At 48.4% G+C, this 19,931-nt stretch overlaps 1 protein-coding gene across 10 annotated transcripts in view; it reads left to right on the forward strand.

Annotated features, from left to right (window-relative positions):
- znf462 (zinc finger protein 462) overlaps window positions 1–19,931 on the forward strand; it is a 132,908-nt gene that overhangs the window by 76,215 nt on the left and 36,762 nt on the right. For 9 of the 10 annotated variants that reach the window (XM_078395622.1, XM_078395615.1, XM_078395611.1 and 6 more), the window contains 2 exons: window positions 3,229–3,480; window positions 6,522–12,271. In XM_078395622.1, the coding sequence (XP_078251748.1) occupies window positions 3,258–3,480; window positions 6,522–12,271 (5,973 nt within the window). In that variant the 5' untranslated portion in view covers window positions 3,229–3,257. Of the gene's footprint in view, window positions 1–1,317; window positions 1,445–3,228; window positions 3,481–6,521; window positions 12,272–19,931 lie in introns of all 10 variants that reach the window. The other variant, XM_078395619.1, reaches the window with a different exon arrangement.

A 19,931-nucleotide genomic window follows, 5' to 3' on the forward strand; every position in this document is an offset into this window, starting at 1 on the left:
GTGTGGGGCGGCATCTCCCTCACTGGAAAAACGAGGCTTGTCATCATTGGAGGCAATCTCAATGCAGAGAGATATCGAGATGAGATTCTGCAACCAGTAGCAATCCCATATCTCCACAGTCTGGGACCGAACTCTATCGTCCAAGATGACAATGCTCGCCCCCACAGAGCAGGGTTTCTCAGAGACTACCTCCAGAATTTGGGAGTGGAGAGGATGGAATGGTCTGCCAGCAGTCCTGACCTCAACCCCATTGAACACTTGTGGGATCAGCTTGGGCGTGCTGTTCGTGCCAGAGTGACCAATGCAACCACGTTGGCTGACTTGCGACAAATGCTGGTTGAAGAATGGGATGCCATCCCACAACAGTGTGTGACCAGGCTGGTGACCAGCATGAGGAGGAGGTGCCAGGCTGTTGTGGCTGTGTATGGTTCTTCCACACGCTACTGAGGCTCCTGTTTATTAAATGAATAAATTGTTAAATTGCCAATGTGTCTTGTTTCTTCAGACTTCAATCATCCAATCCACCAAACAACACCGAACAAGAGTCAATGGCAGAATAAGCTGTTTGGCATTGGCAGAGAAGATTTGGCAGATTTTTCATGGGCGCAACCCACATACTCAGCTCTGCTGCTCATCCCACAAATGCATGTTCCTTACAAATGTGGCACCATTTAAAAGGGAAATAAACAGGCTTTCCAACGGTATAAGATTTATTGCCAAGAAGCATTGTTACAACAAAGAAATAATCTACCAAACACAAATTTCCTTACTTTTTGTGTTATGTTTAGGTACCCCACAGCTCCACTCTTGCTCCCCCTCCCCTTAGTCACAACAGAGACAGAGTCCCCTGAGTCCTTCCACCCCATCAGCTGTCGTATACAACACATAATCCGAAATGTTTGCCACCTCTAACGGGATCCCGCCACTAACCACATTTTCCCATCTCCACCCCTTTCTGCCTTCCGCTGAGACCGTTCCCTCCGCAACTCCCTGATTAAATCATCCCTTCCCATCCAAACCACCCCCTCCCCGGTACCTTCCCCTGCAACCGCAGAAGGTGCAACACTTGTCGCTACACCTCCTCCCTCGACTCTGTCCAGGGACCCCGACAGACCTTTCAGGTTAGGCAGAGGTTCACTTGCACCTCCTCCAACCTCATCTACTGTATCCGTTGTTCAGGATGTGGAGTCCTATACATCGGCGAGACGAAACGCGGACTGGGCAATTGTTTCACGGGACACCTTTGCTCAGCCTGCGTGAACCAACCTGATCTCCTGGTTGCTGGACACTTTAATTCTCCTTCCATTTCCTCCACAGACCTTTCTGTCCTCGGTCTCGTCCATTGTCAGAGTGAGGCTAAACGCAAATTGGAGGAACAGCATTTCATATTTCGCTTGGGCAGCTTACAGCCCAGGGGTATGAATATTGATTTCTCTAACTTCAGGTAGCCCTGGCATTCCCTCTCTATCCCTCCCCCACCCATGTCACTCCAGCTTTTCATTTTCACCCTACAAACAGCTTACAATGAATGGCCTGCTTCTTCTATCGTCGTTCCTTTTTTGCTTAGTTTTCATTCATTGTTCTTCGTCGCTCCACATCACTGTATATCGCTCGTTTCCCTTATCCCTAACCAGTCTAAAGAAGGGACCCAAAACATCACCCATTCCTTCTCTCCAGAGATGCTGCTTGTCCTGCTGAGTTACTCCACTTTTTTGTGTCTATCTTCGGTTTAAACCAACATCTGCAGTTTCTTGTACATGCAGTTACAAATGGTGTATCATGTGGCCTTGAACTTGTTCGGCTTGGATCGTTACCAAGTCCGCTGAAGCAAGTTTGTGAAGGTTTATTCTGTATGATCTGTCATACCTGTAGGTCTCCAAAGACGTACAGGTATGTAGGTTAATTGGCTGGGTAAATGTAAAAATTGTCCCTAGTGGGTGTAGGATAGTGTTAATGTACAGGGATCACTGGGCGGCACGGACTTGGTGGGCCGAAAAGGCCTGTTTCCGGCTGTATATATATGATATGATATGATATGATATGATATGATATGATATAAGAGGTCTTCGCACTTGAACTGAGTCCTGTGCAAGTGGCTGACAGACTTGTTACATCACACTCATCTGGTTGCCTATGCACGTCATGATCACTGGAATCAATTTGGTCTTTTTTGTGTATGCAACGGATAAAAGGAACCACAGGTGGTGGTTCACAGAAAAAAACACACATTGCTGGAGTAACTCAGCAGGTCAGGCAGCATTTCTACGAGGACATCTGAAGGGTCCCAAAATGTCACCTATCCACGTCTTCCAGCCATACTGTAGCCTTACCTGCCGAGTTATTCTAACACTTTGTCTTTTTTTGTGGCCTTTTTGGCTGCTGTGCTGTAAATATCCAATTGATGTTTTCCACCACTCACGTGTTACACTGTGAAATATAATTTCTTAATCTGCATGGTTTTGATTTTTTTTTCTTTTTTGCTGATCAGAAAGGTTGCTTTGAAGTTGAAATGTTCCAGAAACAACAGAGGGAATTTCAAAACTGAGGTTTTCCCTCAGAGTAAAAAGGCTAAGGAAATTGGTTGGAGGCATTGAAAATTGCTAAAGCCTTAAATTAAATAAAGAAAAACTATACATGTGTGAGGAGTGTGGTTAAAAGGGCATGGGTTACAGATAATTGACAAAAGAACCAAGAGGGCAAGATGCAGATTTTTTACTCAGAATTTCAGAGTTGGGGCCTTGGTAGGTATATATCTATACACATAGAGTGCAGAATACAGTTCTCAGCATTATCGCGCACTAGTTTCGGAAACAGGGTCCATTGTCCGCAGGGAAGAGGAGAAGAATCAAACTGTACTCCAGGTTATGGAAGGACTGTTCAGAAGCCTGGTAGCAGAGGGGAAGAAGCAGTTTGCAAGTTTGCCGGTGCTCTCTTTCAAGCTTCTATATCTTGTGCCCGCCGGGAGCAGGGAGAAGGAATGACCGGGACAGGAAAGGTCTTATGTTGGTGGCGTTGTTAAATGTAGATGGAGTTATTGATGGAGAATTGAGTAGATGTAGATGGAGTTATTGATGGGAAGTCTGGCTTGTGTGATGGACTGGCCTACATCCACAACTTTCTGCCCTCTGTACTACTAGTTTAATCTATCTGTTACAGCGATGTTTGTGTATCTTTCTGCTCTGGTTTTAGTATATAATATAATGTTGCTAATTTGATTGTTTATTTCAGGTTCCTCGAATTAAAAGGCGCTCAAAGTAATGGAGGCCCTACAGTGCGATGGTTGCGATTACCGGGCAGAAACCTACGATGATCTGAAGGCTCACATCCAGGATGTTCATACTGTCTTTTTGCCCCACGTGGAAGCCTCTGAGGAGGATATTGGTCAACCCAGATCTGTTACACCAACCCAAGATTCTGAAGCCGACGTAAGCAACCTTCCTACGGTGAAGACTGAACTAGGTTCTCCAGTGGAAGCACCTGGTGAGTCTGGCTTTCCCATCACGTTGGAAGCATGAACTTACACTGCATAAATGTTGATTCGTGCTCGACACAGTCTCATTGCTTTACTGTTTCACTTCACTGCTGTGGTTTGCCAGGTGCCTTGTATTTGGCAGGCTTTAGATTTTTTTTTAGAGTGTGGTTAAGCTTCTCGCAATTGGCTTTGAGATTTCTCTCCTTTCCAATTGCATTTTCTCAGTTTTACATTTGGCTAGCGATCGTTGGAGAGCAGATTGGAAATTCTGCATGGCTTCTTGGGCTCATCATGTCATTGCGAAATATTGCTGACTCGAATTTCTATTCATTAAAAAGCCAAGCGAAACTGTTACATATATAAAGGGAATTAAAAAATAAATGATTGTATCAACACATTTTTCAGGCTCTGTATCAGACTTGTTTGATAACCGAGGTCCTTTAGCGCACATTGTTTCATGATTTGTGCTGAACAGGTCCTCAGTAATTTGGCCTCCAATTTGGACGTCAGGGCTGTCACATTGAAGAGTTTGATGTCACGATTGGTCTTTTATGCTCTTGAGCAAAATAATCCGTCATCTCTGAAGTGCCGATTCTGCACGAGTAGTCCAGTGCGCCTAACTATCTCCATTAATGAAATATGATAGAAGGGGCGGCACAGTGGTAGAGTTGCTGCCTTACTGCGCCAGAGACCAGTGTTTAATTCTAGCCGCGGGTGCTGTCTGTACGGAGTTTGTACGTTCTCCCCTTGACCTGCGTGGGTTTTCTCCGGGTGCTCCGGTTTCCTCCCACACTCCACGGAAATACAGGTTTGTAGGTCAATTGGCCTCAGTAAAATTGTAATTTGTCCCTAGTGTGTGGAGGGTAGTGGAAGTGCGCAGCGATCACTGGTCGGCGTGGACTCAGTGGGCCGAAGGGTTCGTTTCCACTCTGCATCTCCAAACTAAATCCAAAAAATCCAAAATAGCTTTATTTGTCAATCGTTCAGAACGAGATTACTTAGCCAGCAGTACAAAAACACAAGACACATAACCCCAACAGAAACATCCATCACAGTGACTCCAAACACCCCCTCACTGTGATGGAGGCCAAAAACTTCCCCTCTCTCTTCCCCCATGCCCCTCCCACGTACAGACAACTCGACCCTTACCGAGGCGACCGACCCGCACAGCCCCCGCAAGGAGATGGAAAGTCCACGCGGCCGAGCCGCACCGGGCGATGGAAAGTCCCGCGGCCGCGCCGCGCCGGGCGCTGTTCAGTCCCGCAGCCGCGCCGCACCGGGCGATAGAAGGCCCCGCGGCCGAGCCGCACCAGGCGATAGAACGCCCCGCGGCCGCACCGGGCGCTGTTCAGTCCCGTGGCCGCGCCACACCGGGCGATGGAAGGCCCCGCGGCCGAGCTGCACCGGGCGATGGAAGGCCCCGCGGCCGCGCCGCACCGGCCACTGTTCAGTCCCGCGGCCGAGCCGCACCGGGTGATGGAAGGCCCCGCGGCCGAGCCGCACCGGGCGATAGAAGGCCCCGCGGCCGAGCCGCACCGGGCGATAGAAGGCCCCGTGGCCGAGCCGCACCGGGCACTGTTCAGTCCCGTGGCCGAGCCGCACCGGGCGATGGAAGGCCCCGAGGAAGAGACCTAAAATAATAAAGAAGAGACCTAAAAAAGACTAAACTAAGATGATTGGCATCTGATAATCTTTGGCCTGGACAGCATCTAATTACTTTTGCAATAAGAAATATTTTTGGCACAGGTGACTGTAAACTATTTAGCAAAATGAGTTGATGTAGTCAGAGCATCCCTTACCTTGTCTTCTGTGATTTACTGTTTCCCGAGTGATTTACCTAACCACACAAGTTAGACTCCAGCAGTGCATCAGATGGTGTGGTGGAATTCTTGCCTTTCAATTAGAAAGATTTTTTTAAATATAGTTAATTAATTATGAGGCAAAAAGAGCTGCCACTGAGCCATAGCTCAAAGACAAACCACCCTGCCAAGCTAACAAGGGACATGGGATGAAATTGCAGGGGGTTCATGTTGCTGACTAATTGCACACTTGCCGTGAACAGGAGAAGAAATCCAGGTTCACTGGGTTCCTCAAAAATCACTCTTTTTCTAACCTCGTTGTGAATAACTTTTAAACGACGTTAACATTCAAGGCTCTGTTTAATGCCTGATATGGTCAATGACAACGTACTCTTGAGTAAAATGGAACTACAATCCTACCACACTTCAGAACAGACCATTAGGCCCATATTCAGGCAGCATCTCGGGAGAAAAGGAATGGGTGACGTTTCGGGTCGAGACCCTTCTTTCGACCCGAAACGTCACCCATTCCTTCTCTCCCGAGATGCTGCCTGACCTGCTGAGTTACTCCAGCATTTTGTGAATAAATACCTTCGATTTGTACCAGCATCTGCAGTTATTTTCTTAGACCATTAGGCCCAGCTGGCCAATGCAACCATTTATACTCCACACAAATCAGACCTTCCTTATTTCAACTTGCATCATCAACAATTAAATAGACATAAGCAACAATTGGGGGGTGAGGGAGGGGGAGGATGGACTTATTTCTAAAATACCATTTTTCACCTTCCACATTTGTTATTATTGAGGCATGTAGCTGTTTAAACCACAACTGCATTACATGCGACCGGAGCAGTTGGTGTGATATGGACTGCAATGTTTAAAAGGGCAGTGAGAACAGATACAATAGGTGCTTTAAAAATGGAAGTGGATAAACACTTGAAGAGGGAGAAATATGTGCAGGGCTCCAGGGAAAGGCTGAGATAGTGGGCCGATCCAGAGAGTTGTTATAGGGCAGGGACAAGTAAAATGGGTCAAATGGCCTCGTTCAGTCAAAGAGATCATATACAATCGCGAGTTATTAAAGATCTCAATTGCCTCAATCACCTCGATAAATAATCGATGTGATCTGGTGCAGATGCCACCACCTTTATGATGTGATTCAATAATATAATGACAATTAGATTATTGCTCTGATATTAAGTGGCAGCGTGAAAAGTGTTGTAACACGTTCTTTTTCTTTCTAAAAGCACAAAATTCCTATCAGCCCGGCTCGTCCAATTTCATCGCCAACAGCTCCGTTCTGTACAGCCATCATGTCAACCAGCATCCGAAGCCCGCCAACAAGTTTTTCCAGTGCAAGTACTGCGTCCGCTATTTCCGATCCAGGAGCCTGCTGGGCGAACACACCAGGAAGATCCACGGTCAGATGGAAGGGTCGCTGTTTGGGGGCGAGCCCTCGGACATGGCCCCGCCGCCGTCACCGTCCAGCTTCCACGTCCTGCTGCACGAGGGCTTCGGCAAGGTCTTCGCCTGCCGCTACTGCACCTACAAAAGCCCGCGGCGCGCCCGCATCGTCAAGCACCAGAAGCTGTGCCACCGCTCCACCATCAAGGTGCAGGAGCAGCTGGGCGACGTGCCGGTGGACGCGGTGGAGCGCAGCATCCTGGAGGCGCAGGTCAAGCCGCTGACCAAGTCGCGGGGCAGCTTCTGCTGCGAGTGGTGCGGCTACCACACCTCCCGGCGGGAGCGCTGGTGCGACCACCTGATGAAGAAGCACCGCAACCTGTTGGCCCAGGGCCTGGTCAAGATCATCTCCTCGCTGAGGCAGCAGCAGTCAGGCTCGAGCTCCATCCAGACCAAATCCCAGCAGTCCGACGCGGAGAAGGCGCCTCCGAATTCAAATTACTTGCCCCTGAAGGCCGGTGGGGGGGAAATGCCGTGCACTCAGTACCCGTCCGTGAAAGGCTCCATGGCGGGGTCCCCCTCCAAGCAGAGCCCAACGTTCGCCCCCAGGTTTGCTCCCATCAAAATAAAGTTCCCCTTTCAGAAGACAAAGGCCAAGGCCGTGCCCGATCCTGACGAGCCGTCGCTGACTGGCAGGCCTTCCTTCGGGATGGCCGACCTGAACCTGCCCAACTCCTCCTTGGAGACCAGCAGCCTGCTGAGCGACGACCGGAGCAGCTCCGAGGAGGAGGAGCAGCCGGACATGGACGAGATGGACTCGCTGGCCTCCCAGAGCTCCGAAGGCTCCGGCAAGAAGTTGCTGAGCATCGGCAACACCAAGTTGCTGGAGACCAAGGGTATCCCCTTCCGGAAGTACATGAACCGCTTCCAGTGCCCCTTCTGCTCGTTCCTCACCATGCACCGGCGCAGCATCTCCCGGCACATAGAGAACATCCACTTGTCCGGCCGTACCATCGTTCACAAGTGCAACCTCTGCAGTTTCACCTGCACCACCGCCCAGAAGCTGGCGGCCCACAAGCAGTGCCATTCCTCGGAGTGGGAGACGGTGAGTTCGGCCAACAGCAGCGTGGCGCCCCTGAACGACAGCGTGGTGACTGTAGACCTCAACCAGAACCAAGCGGTCAACGGGGAGAAGCCGGCGGTGATGTGCGACTCGAAGCAGCAGTACCCCTACAAATGTACCATGTGCAGCTACTCCACCGTGACTCTGAAGGGCCTCCGAGTGCACCAGCAACACAAGCACTCCTTCTGTGACAACGCCTTGCTGGCGGCCAGTGAAGAAGCGGGTGACGCGCTGCAGGACTCCGGGTCGCAGTTCGATGCTCTTCCGTCCCCGGGAATCGTGAAAACCCAGACCTCCATCCTGGGATCGACGTCAAAGAATTCCTTCCTCTTCAAGAAGGGGAAGAGGCTGACGTCGGACAGCCCGCTCGACCTGTCCCCGGCCAAGAAGCGGACCCGCATCGACGAGATAGCGAACAACCTGCAGAGCAAGATCAGCCAGGCCAACCAGCAGGCCAGCGAGATGGGGTCGGTGATCACCGTCGAGGATGCGGAGGAGGAGGGCGAGGCGGAGGATGAAGAAGAGGAGGAGGACGAGGAAGAGGACGAGGAGGAGGAAGAGGAGGACGTGGAATTGGATGCAGATGGGGAACTAGAGGAAGAGGAAGGAAAGCTGGACCATTTAATGGACATGCAGAATTACAGCTACAGCGGCCACCAGATGTGGGTTGAAGGGACTGAAGGACTGCACAAAGACGCTGTTTACAGGTCAGTGGACCAGGATTATTCAGTGAGCAACAGCGCCGAGATTGAATTGACTCTCTCCGACGACGAGGATTACTACGGCACCTCAAACGCAACTGGACACGGTGATGGTGCATCCCGTAAGCAGGGTGGGAACGGCGCCTACAAAAAGGGTAACTCGGAAAATAGGGACGGCTATCAGGAAGGTTCTGAGACCGGTGATGATTCTGGAAAGACTTACTCTTGCAAGCACTGCAATTTCAGCAACAAGGTGGCTCGCAGCGTTAGCACCCATTACCAACGAATGCATCCATACATTAAATACAGCTTCAGGTACATAGAGGATCCAACGGATCACAGTGCAGTCTACAGATGCCTTGAGTGTTTTGTGGAGTACGCGGAGTTTGAAGACCTGCGGCAGCATTACGCCCAGTTCCATCCCGAAGCGCAGAACATCCTAAATTTCCACCAAGCCAACCTGATCTACAGGTGTCGCTTCTGCTCATACACCAGCCCCAACGTCCGCAGCCTCATGCCTCACTACCAGAGGATGCACCCCACCGTGAAGATCAATAACTCCATGATCTTCTCCAGCTACGTGGTCCAGCAAACCAGCGAGAACAACGCCGAGTCCCAGACCCTGCGAGAAATCCTCAACTCCGGCGTGAAGAGCATCGGAACGCCCAGCTCCGTCCCGCACTGCCCTGCTTCCACCAGCCCCCCGAACATTGACCTGCCCAATAGTATGAGCCCCCAGGAGGGAGAGCCCTCGATGATAAGTGCGGTGGTGTACAGCTGTGACGTCTGTCCCTTCGCCAGCCCCAACATGCATTCGGTGCTGGTCCATTACCAGCGGAAGCACCCGGAGGAAAAAGCATCCTACTTCAGGATCCAAAAGACCATGCGCGTCGTGTCCGTGCTGAGCCCCGCCATCACTGCTCAGAAGGTCACGGAGGCATGCCCGGTGACGCCACCCAGCAACCCTCCGGTCACTGCTCAGCCGGCTGAGTTTGAACAGCTCTATTACTGCAAGCACTGTGTTTACAGCAACCGCTCGGTGGTCGGCGTGCTTGTCCACTATCAGAAAAGGCACCCCGAGGTTAAGGTGACGGCTAAGTACATCAAGCAGGCACCCCCGACTCCTGCCCTGAGGAAGACCATGGAAGAGCTGCAGATTACCCCAGCGAGGCCGATCATGACCCAGCCAACGAGCCAGGCTGGCAAGAAGACCTACGAAGTGACGGCAAACATCAGCAGCCAGCAGAGAGTGATTGACAAGGGCGAGGGCGAGATGATGTTCTTTTGCCAGCACTGCAACTATGGCAACCGGACGGTCAAGGGGGTGGTCATTCACTACCGCAAGAAGCACCGCGACATCAAGGCCACGGCGGAGCTGGTGCGGCAGCACACGGCGGCGGTGAGGAGTCAGCGCGAGAGGGCCACCAACCACCAGGGCGGTGGGGCCAGCACCCCGCTGGCCAGCGTGCCGCCGGAGGCCGAGGTCGAGCAGCTGCGCTTCTTCAAGTGCCGCCACTGCTCGTACACAGCGCACTACCTCTACGCCGTGCGGAAACACCTGAAGAAGCAGCATCCGAGTGTGAAGGCCACCGTCACCACCATCCTACGCTGGGCGTACCAGGACGGGGTGGTGACCGCTGGCTACCACTGCGAGTGGTGCATCTACTCTCACCAGGAGCCCAGTGGGCTATTGATACACTACCAGAAGCGACACCCTGAGCACCCCGTGGACTACACCTACATTTCCAGTAAGCTATGGGCAGGCCCTGATCCCTCCGCCAACCCCTCACAGATCGCCCTCATTGACCTCAAACACTACAAGTGCAGGGACTGCGAGTTCGAAGCTGCCTCCATCTGGGACATTACTAACCACTATCAGGCCCTGCACCCCTGGGCAGTCAGTGGCGACGAGTCGGTGCTGCTGGACATCATCCTGGGGAAGGACACCTCGGAGCAGAACAACCCCACCGCCCACGACTATTCTGCCTTCGATTCCCTCAACGCCTCCGAGTGCAGCCAGCTGGAGGACGAGCTGCCCCTCAAAGTCTCCATGCCGTCCCTGCTGAGGGAGCCTCCCCCCACCCCGGCGCCCAGCAGCTCCCCCTACCAGTGTAAGGTTTGCAAGTCTGAGTACAACAACCTGCACGGCCTCCTGACCCACTACGGGAAGAAGCACCCCGGCGTGAAGGTGAAAGCGGCGGAGTTTGCGCTGGAGAAGGACGAGAAGCCCAGCACGCTGTACAAATGCAGACACTGTCCGTACGTCAACACCCGCATCCACGGCGTCCTCACCCACTACCAGAAGCGGCACCCCTCCATCAAAGTCACTGCCGACGACTTCATGAACGAGGCCGAGAAGCTCCCCGACGGCCAGGGCAACGATTTGGAAGAGATGACCAAAGTCCCGAAGCAGGGTTTTGGCGCCTATCGGTGCAAGCTGTGTCCCTATGCGCACGGCTCCATGGAAAAGCTGAAGGTCCACTACGAGAAGTACCATCGGCAGCCCGCCATCGATATCTTCACTGAATCCGCCGCCGAGGCAATGGAACCCAAGCAGCCAGATGTATCTGAGGAATACCGAGATGATGCGACGCCCATCACTGAGGTAAATCCCAGCCCCCCTTCTCCCACTCCCCAGCACTTTGTGAGCGGCTGTGCAGAGCTCAGTACCTTATTTAAATGCCAACTCTGCAAGTACTTCTGCTCCTCCAGAAAGGGTATAGCCAGACACTACCGGAATAAACATAACAATGTCCGAGCACAACCAGAGGGAAAGAACAACATCTTCCGATGTGCCTTGTGTGCGTACACTCACCCGCTCCGCAAAGGCCTGGCAGCTCACTACCAAAAGCGGCACGACATCGATTCCTATTACACTCACTGCCTGGCCGCTTCCAAAACCATCGTCACCAAGAAGCCCGAGAAACTCATTCTCCCCATCGAGACCAAACCCGAGTCCCCCCCCCTGAGTGAGGAGCTCAGGAGAGCGGTGGAAAAGAAAAAATGCTCGCTCTGCTCGTTCCAAACCTACACGAAGAAGGGGCTTGTGTCTCATTACATGAAGCGACACCCAGGAGTCTATCCGAGAAAGCAGTACGTGAGTAAATATAATGGATACTTCACTGTTGTGTACTCCGACGACAAGGCAGATGAAGATGTTAAGGAAGAGGCCACTAATATAGAAGTGGCTGCAGTGGTTGAAGGAAAACCCAAAGGATGGCTCCCGTTCAAGTGTGTGAAGTGCTTCCAGCTCTCATTCAACACGGCAGAACTCCTGTGTATGCATTATGTGGACCATCACAGCCGAGACTTGAAGCTGGACTTCACCTTGTTACCTGGGAGCACCCGGTCACACAGTCCCACCTATGAGTGCAACCATTGCAACGACAAGATCCTCAGTACGCTGGAACTCAGTGTCCACCTCACCCGGCACAACGAGCGCTTCGGTCGACGGGCACGACTTCACCGTGAGAGGATGGGGACTCAGGGTGAAAACCGACCAGAAGGGGAGTCGCGGCCTGAGGCTGAACCACAACCTGAGGGCGAAGTTCAGGCTGAGGCTGATCCACCACCCGAGGGCGAAGTCCGGCCAGAGGGGGAGCCACCAGCGGAGGTGCAGATGCAGATGCAGCCTGAGGGGGAAGAAGAAAAGGTGAAGGAGGAGAATCTTAAGGAGGAGAACCTGAAAGATGAAAACCAGAACCAGGAGGAGAACGTGAAAGTGGAGGGAGAGGACTCTGCAGCATTGGAGGATAGCAACAAAAAACAGGTATGTAGGACGTTGAACTATCACGTGCTCTATCTAATGATGGAAACCATGGTACTAAATGCACCTTTCATATGAATAGATTTTGATTTGTGTTATTTTACGCATAAGCTAGGTACAGAGCAAAGATAATAGAGCAGAGCAAGATAGACCACTCGACCCTAAAAACCATAGTATGGGATGGTGCCATTTTAGTAGGCAGAAATTTGCAGAAACATTTTAAAAGAAAAATAACAAAAATTTGTGAATTGATAGATGAGATATATTCTGCATTTTAATGGTATCATCACACATACTGTTCCCCACAAAAACACTGATTACACTGCGAGAGGCATAGTGAACGGCGGGTTTTGCCTCCTAAAATGGCGGACGTTACGCTCCTTTGCGTACTATACTTCAGTATAGGCGATTTCAACGGAGTGGTCCATCTTGTTCCTCTAGTATCTTTGGTACAGAGAGTTGAGCACCCTGTAAATGGAACACAATGCCAAAAATGGGTTCAGTTTGAAGTCACTGAGCCTCTTTGAGTCTGATTTTTCCCCCATCCAACGTCATGACCAGTACTCAGCCCTGTTTCCTGCTCAGTCCCTATGTCCCTTGATTCCCAAACATCTTTCGGTCTCAGACTTAAACGTTCTCAATGCATTAAATTAAATATATACCTTTTTACACACTTGCCTAAAAGGTCCATACACCACTACAGCCATTTTGCATTCCCGTTAATGCTTACTTTAGGGCTACCTTCTGTATTGTCATAAAATGTGGGGTATGTTATACTCTGTCTCTTCATTTAACACCTATTAATGCAGATTGTAAATGTTTGAGACCCATGCACTGATCCTTCTACCCAACAAATTACTGACTGCCAGCACCTCAATGACTGGAGATTCCGTCTTTGTTCTGGGTCCGAGAATCACAGAATTGTACAGCATAGAAACAGGCCATTTGGCCCAAATTGTCTGGCCCAACGTGTCTACACCAACCAATGGCAGCCTTCGGTATTAACCACATTGCTCGACACTTGGTCCACTGCCCTCTCTGTTTACGTGATTCAAGTATTCATCGAGATGCTTCTTAAATGCTATCAGCAACCACTCTGTCAGGTAGTACATTATAGACACTTGCCACTCTCGAGGTGAAGAAGTTCTTTCTCCTACCCCCTCTGAATCTGTTCCCCTTTACCCTAAATCTATGTCCTTGACTTTTATCTGCTTCTGATACGGGAAAAGTTTGTTGCAGGCTACTCTACACTTCTCAGAATTTTGTATGTCTCATCATGTTACCTCTTAATCTCCTCTACTCCACGGAGTAAACCTAGTTTCTCCATTGTCTCCTCATAAACTAAATTGCTTCTGAGTGTTTTATTCCCCTTTTTTCTGTGTCTGTTCACTCCATTTATTTGACTGCTGTCTGTTAATCAATCTACGTTTGTCAAACTACGTTTTGTCAAACTGGACCTGTTCCGCCAGCATACCCTCCTCTACCTGGGCTGAATGTAGAGACAAAACATGCTTTTCACATGTACCCTCCAGACTTGGGGCACCCACTGAGAAGATGGAATCTCAGCTGCCATCTGTGTGGTGCAGAATCAGAGAGCCAATCTCTCCGTGGAAGGCTGGGGAATCCCAGAGAGTCTGCGATCTTCTGCTAGAACCCCACCTGCAAGTTCAATTAAATCTGGCTACCAGAGGACTCAGCACTGCTCCAGTAGACATCTCAGCTGGAAAGCCTGCTTGCTGGACTTGTGATGGATTAACCTGTCACAGAAGGCTGTGGAGGCCGACATTGGGTATTTTAAAGACGCAGATTGTCAGATTCTTGGGGGTTGTGGGGAGAAGGCAGGAGAATGTGAATGAGAGGGAAAGATAGATCAGCCATGCTTGACTGGCGGAGTAGACTTGATGGGCCTGTAGGCCAAATTCTGCTCCTATAACTTGTGGTTGAAGCACAATGGTGCTCAGTTAGACAAATGAGAGAAATCAACTGAAAACAGAGAATTGAGTTGTATTATTTGTTTGCTTTAATGATTTAAATTGTTTTTCAGTGTGTGGATGTATTCTGTTTAGTGTTTTTTTAAAATATCCCTCAGTTATTGAATGATTATGAACGCCAAAGAATATTCAATGGTCCTGACCTCTTATTTCGGACAATCTAAGGGTTGGGACCTCAGCGGCTGTCAAAACTCTCCTGTGATTCCAGTAAGCTGACTACACTGGTGCCCGCCTTTCAGGATCCCTGGGACCCATTCTGGAACAAATAGCATGCCACATGTGCAGGTGGCCAGTGATTCTATGGCAATGATCTTATATGGTCATATGGGAAGGAGTCGAATTAGGCCATTCGCCCATCAAGTCTACTCCGCCATTCAATCATGGCTGATTCTCTCTCCGTCCTAACCCCATTCTCCAGCCTTCTCCCCATAACCTCAGACACTTGTACTAATCAAGAATCTATCTCTGCCTTAAAAATATCCACTGACGGCCTCCACAGCCTTTTGCGGCAGAATTCCACAGATTCGCACCCTCTGATTAAAGAAATTTCTCCTCATCTCCTTCCTAAAAGAGTGCCCTTTAATTCTGAGGCTATGACCTCTAGTCCTAGACTCTCCCTCAAGTGGAAACATCCTCTCCACATCCACTCAATCCAAGTATTTCACTATTCTGTATGTTTCAATGAGGTCACCCTCATTCTTCTAAACTCCTGCGAGTAGGTTCGATCCTGACTACGGGTGCTGCACTGTAAGGAGTTTGTACGTTCTCCCCGTGACCTGCGTGGGTTTTCTCCGAGATCTTCGGTTTCCTCCCACACTCCAAAGACGTACAGGTATGTAGGTTAATTGGCTGGGTAAATGTAAAAATTGTCCCTAGTGGGTGTAGGATAGTGTTAATGTACGGGGATCGCTGGGCGGCACGGACTTGGAGGGCCGAAAAGGCCTGTTTCCGGCTGTATATATATGATATGATATGATATACAGGCCCAGTGTCGACAAAAACTCATCATAGGTTAACCTACTCTGTCAGTTTCTAAATGCCATGGTCCTCAATAACAGATTCCAGCAATTAGCCAACAACTGATTTCTTGTCATTTGTTCCATATCTCCTTTCTTTCCTTGAACATGGGGTCCATCTGGGGAATCTATTCAGGCACAAAGCAATGCATCCCATGTCAATGCATTCTGCCCTTTTAAATCCCTTGGATCTAGGTCATTGGGTTCAGAGAGTTTGTTGACTTTTATTCCCAAGTTTTTCCTATTTCTTTATAATTGATTTCTTTATTTCTAATGCATTTTAGATCCTTCACTTTTAGATCCTTCACTTCCCAATGTATTAAAATTGGCTTTAAGTCTCGTTTAAATAAATTCATTTATTGATTTCCATTTCCTTATTCTGCTTGCGACCCACTTTACTTTCATGGTTTTTCCTTTTTGCATATCAAAGCATTTGCAATAGTTTTTCTGTCTCCTGCTAGTTTGCTGTCATTTTGTTTTCTCTCTGTAATCAATTCTTGTTCACCCATTGCTGGTGTCCAAATCCTTTATAGTCCCCAAGTGTGCTATTCTGTCGTCTTCATTGAACCCTATCCAACTTTCTAGATGTTCGTAGTTGAAACATTTACGGGCTTTTTAATCCTTAAGGAAATATCTGTTCCATTCAACTGCTGAATTATTCCTTTTAATATTTGTTATTGCCTATTTATCATTGGCATTTATAATTTTTCAACCTGACTTCCCAATCTACTTTGGTCAAGTCTATAGTTGTTTTGCTAAATTACTTTTATCCTTGATATGAACTCATCGTGCTATGTTTGCTCTTCCCTCGATATCATTTAATCTAATTAATCCAATCTCATAGCAAACTGAAATTGACTGTCTTTCTGGTTGGTTGTTCAATATCCTCATCCAGTAAATTGTCTTCAGTGCATTCATTGAATGTATCCTGCTGCTATTATTAGTTTACCCAATCCATTTGAAAATTTATCTCCACGTGAATACTGCATTGGCGCTGTTGCACTGTCCCATAATTTCCTGACTTGCGCTTTGTCTACCTATGCGGGATTATGAACCATTTCCATTGGAGTCTTCAATTTCATAGCTGCATGTAAACTGATTCATTTAGATTTTGCCAAAACATCTTTACCTCCATTGTCTTTCTCCTGGGTTTTTTTTAAGCCAACAAGGCTGCCATTTCCCACCCCCTTTTACTTTTGTTAGTATCTTCAAAAGTCAGTTAATTGTCTTTAGAATTTCATACTTCAAATATATGCAAATATCGTAAGGAGGAAAATTAGAAAGGGAAATTTATTTGGGTAGAACAATTGTCGTCTGAACTACAAGTGCTTATACATATAAGTGCGTGTGTGAGAGAGACAGAGAGATCAACCTCTGGTATGTATTTACACACTCCACCTTTAGTGCACAATTGCTGGAGGGACTCAGCGGTTCAGTCAGCATCCATGGAAGTAAATAGACAGACGATGTTTCTGATTGGTACCCTAGCTTGAGGTTGGTCATAACCTGAAATGACTGACGCCAGCCCAATTCTCTCCACAAGCGCTGCCTGGCCCCCTGAGTTCCGCCAGCACTCTGTTATTTTCCCTCGAGATTCCAGTATCTGTGGAATATTATCTCTAGCCTTAGCACATCAAGAGAGAGTGGGAGAGAGAGTGTTTAATTTAGCATATGCATAAGGAACAGAACAATGAAATTCTTACTTGCGGCAACTTTATAGGCACATTAAGACAACAAATAAATATCAACCAGAAACAAGATCACTTTGAGATAATTAGGACTGCATGTTAGAATTTGTGTTTTCACTGACAACCCCTTGATATTAATTCAGAATGTAGAAACAAGGAACTGCAGATGCTGGTTTACAAAAGAAGATACAGAGTGCTGGAGTAACTCAGCTGGTCAGGCAACATGGGTAGGTGATTCGGGACCCTGCCCTTGGATATCCATGTTCTCCTGAGATGTCGCTTGTCCCACTGAGATACTCCAGCACTCTGTCCCTTCTCTGGAGATAAGCTAATTGGGTTTAAAAAATGTGTGAATTTCATCTTCTAAACTCATGTGAGTGGCTTATAAATTAATGGTCTCACTCCTTGTTCAGTGCTTCTGAACCTGTAAGTTGTGGGGGTCAGTCTGTCTCCAGTCCCTCACTAACACTCCAGTGCAGTGGTGAAGGACTACCTTCACGTGGATGAAACATTAAACTACAACCATTACTTAGCCCTCAGATGAACACAAAAGATTCTTTGACAATATTGAAGGAAAGAAGGGAGTTACCTCAATGTCCTGTGGCAATACTGATCTCTTAATCAATGTCACCGTAAAAGCATTCTCCAGTCATTTTCAATGTAGTGTGTGTCGGATATTTTTGTGCACATCAACTTTTGCTCTGTGTGAGTGATGTCACGTGTGAGTGGCTTCATTGGCTGGTGAATGTTGAGGGATGTGCTGTGTGGAGAAGAGAAATGCTCCAGAAATGGTCTGTTACTTGGCGCGCGCGACACGCACACGCACACACGCACACACGCCCACACACCACACCCCCCCCCAATAAACCAAAGGGGTGGGTGACATTTCACAATGTATTATGAAGTATAAGGTTTTGAGGTTCTTGGAAGCCCACGATAAAAAAGGACACCACCAACAAGGTTTTGTAAAGGGGAGATCCTGCCTGAAGAATCTATTGGAGTCTTTTGAGAAAGTATAAAGCAGGGTAAAGAAAGGAGTCTGAAGAAGGGTCTCGACCCGAAACGTCACCCATTCCTTCTCTCCCGAGATGCTGCCTGACCTGCTGAGTTACTCCAGCATTTTGTGAATAAAGAAAGGAGTGTTGGTGGATTTTATTTGTTAGATTTTCAGAAGGTAGATGGAGGGGCAGGTAGTTTCGAGGAAGCAGGAAGGGTGCAGAAAAACTTGACAGGTTTGGAGAGTGGACAAAGATGTGGCAGATTGAATGCAGCACAGCAAATAGTATGGTCATACACTTTGGTAGAAGCAATAAAGGTCTAAACGACTTTCTAAATGGGCAGAGGATTCAGAAATTGGACGTGTAAAAGGACTTGGGAGTGCTGGTCTGGGATTCCCAAAAGATTAACATGCAGGTAGACACAAAATGCTGGAGTAACTCAGCGGGACAGGCAGCATCTCTGGAGAGAAGGAATGGGTGACGTTTCGCGTCGAGACCCTTCTTCAGACTGATGTCAGGGGAGGGGGTGTGACAAAGATAGATTAACATGCAGGCTGAGTCAGCTGTAAGGAAGGCAAATGCAATGTTAACATAAATTTTGAGGGGGCTAGAATATAAAAGCAAGGACGTAATGTTGAGACTATCAGGTGTTGGTGAGGATGTGCAAGCCAAGACATCGGGAGTTTTTAAGGCAGAGATTGATAGGTTCTATGATTGAATGATGGAGTAAACTCGATGGGCTGAATGGCCTAATTCTGCTCCTATGTCTTACGGTCTCCATGTTTCTTCTCATTTAATCATGGTCTTTGCATTTCCCCCTTGGAACTTCCATACTCCAATTTGTGTTTCCCATCCACTCTTCATAGTTCCTCCAGATTATGTGCTGCATTCTCCTCTGAAAATGAACATAATTTCCACCCTGCCTTTATTATCAATTCACCTCTTGATTTTGTCACCATTTTGATCAGTGCACAAGAACATTTTCAAAACTTACTAATCCATATACCGTGTGTCTGAGCTATTTCTGTCCCCCTATGCTGAAATCACCCTCATGGTAATCTCTACTTCACCATTGCAATGTCTTTTTTGCTCTGAATGGACTGGAATCTATCGATCCATATTCTCACAATATTCAGACCACCACCTAGAAACCTGCCCATGCTTCCAAACTCTGCCACCTGCCCTGCATTCGTCCCTTTTCTGGTTGCCTGCTCAGCCCACCACTTTGCGTCTGGTCTGCAAACGCTTTACTCTCAGTCAACCTGCTGCGATTCGTTGGTTGCAATAAATCCGCTAACTCGAGTGGTCTTTAAGAATGCTTGCCCCAGTCCAGTTGCTGCTTTCACTCTTCTGGCGACGCTGATAATCCGGCTAGTGTGAGAGAAATCCTGCCTTTGGTTGGATCTGATGCCACATTTTGTTTGCAGTTGCTATTGTTCTCCCTCTGGTTTCACATGGGCCTTGATCTTTCCTTGCACCAGATTTGGCTTGAAATATCTATCCTAAGCTAGATTTACTTCCACAACTCTCTCCATACGCGTACTTTAGTAACACCTCGAGCGTAGCTTTCATGAGAAAAGATTCTTCGGTTGCTATCTCCCTAGGCCTCTGAGCACCTGGGTTTCTGGGCCTTTTGCCAAAACTGTCATTCAGAAGCAAACTTCCCTCAATCTCTCTAATATCATGCCGTTGCTGTCTTTCTTCGTGAAGAGCCGGATATATTATTTTATTGTCTACATTTTTCACCAACTCTTGACTTCATTCATCTCACTGAAGAACGTCCCTGTGTCTCTTCAATCTTTCACCAGTCATTAGTTATGCAGGTTGGCACAGTGGCCACTGCCCAACTGTGCTGGAGACCTGGGTTCAATCCTGACTTTGAGTGCTGCCTGTGTGGAGTTTGCATGTTTTCCTTGTGACTGTGGATTTCCCCCAGATTTTCTGGTTTTCTCCCACATCCCAAATTTGGC

Source organism: Rhinoraja longicauda, chromosome 3 (assembly GCF_053455715.1).
Source record: "Rhinoraja longicauda isolate Sanriku21f chromosome 3, sRhiLon1.1, whole genome shotgun sequence".
Lineage (NCBI taxonomy): Eukaryota > Metazoa > Chordata > Chondrichthyes > Rajiformes > Arhynchobatidae > Rhinoraja > Rhinoraja longicauda.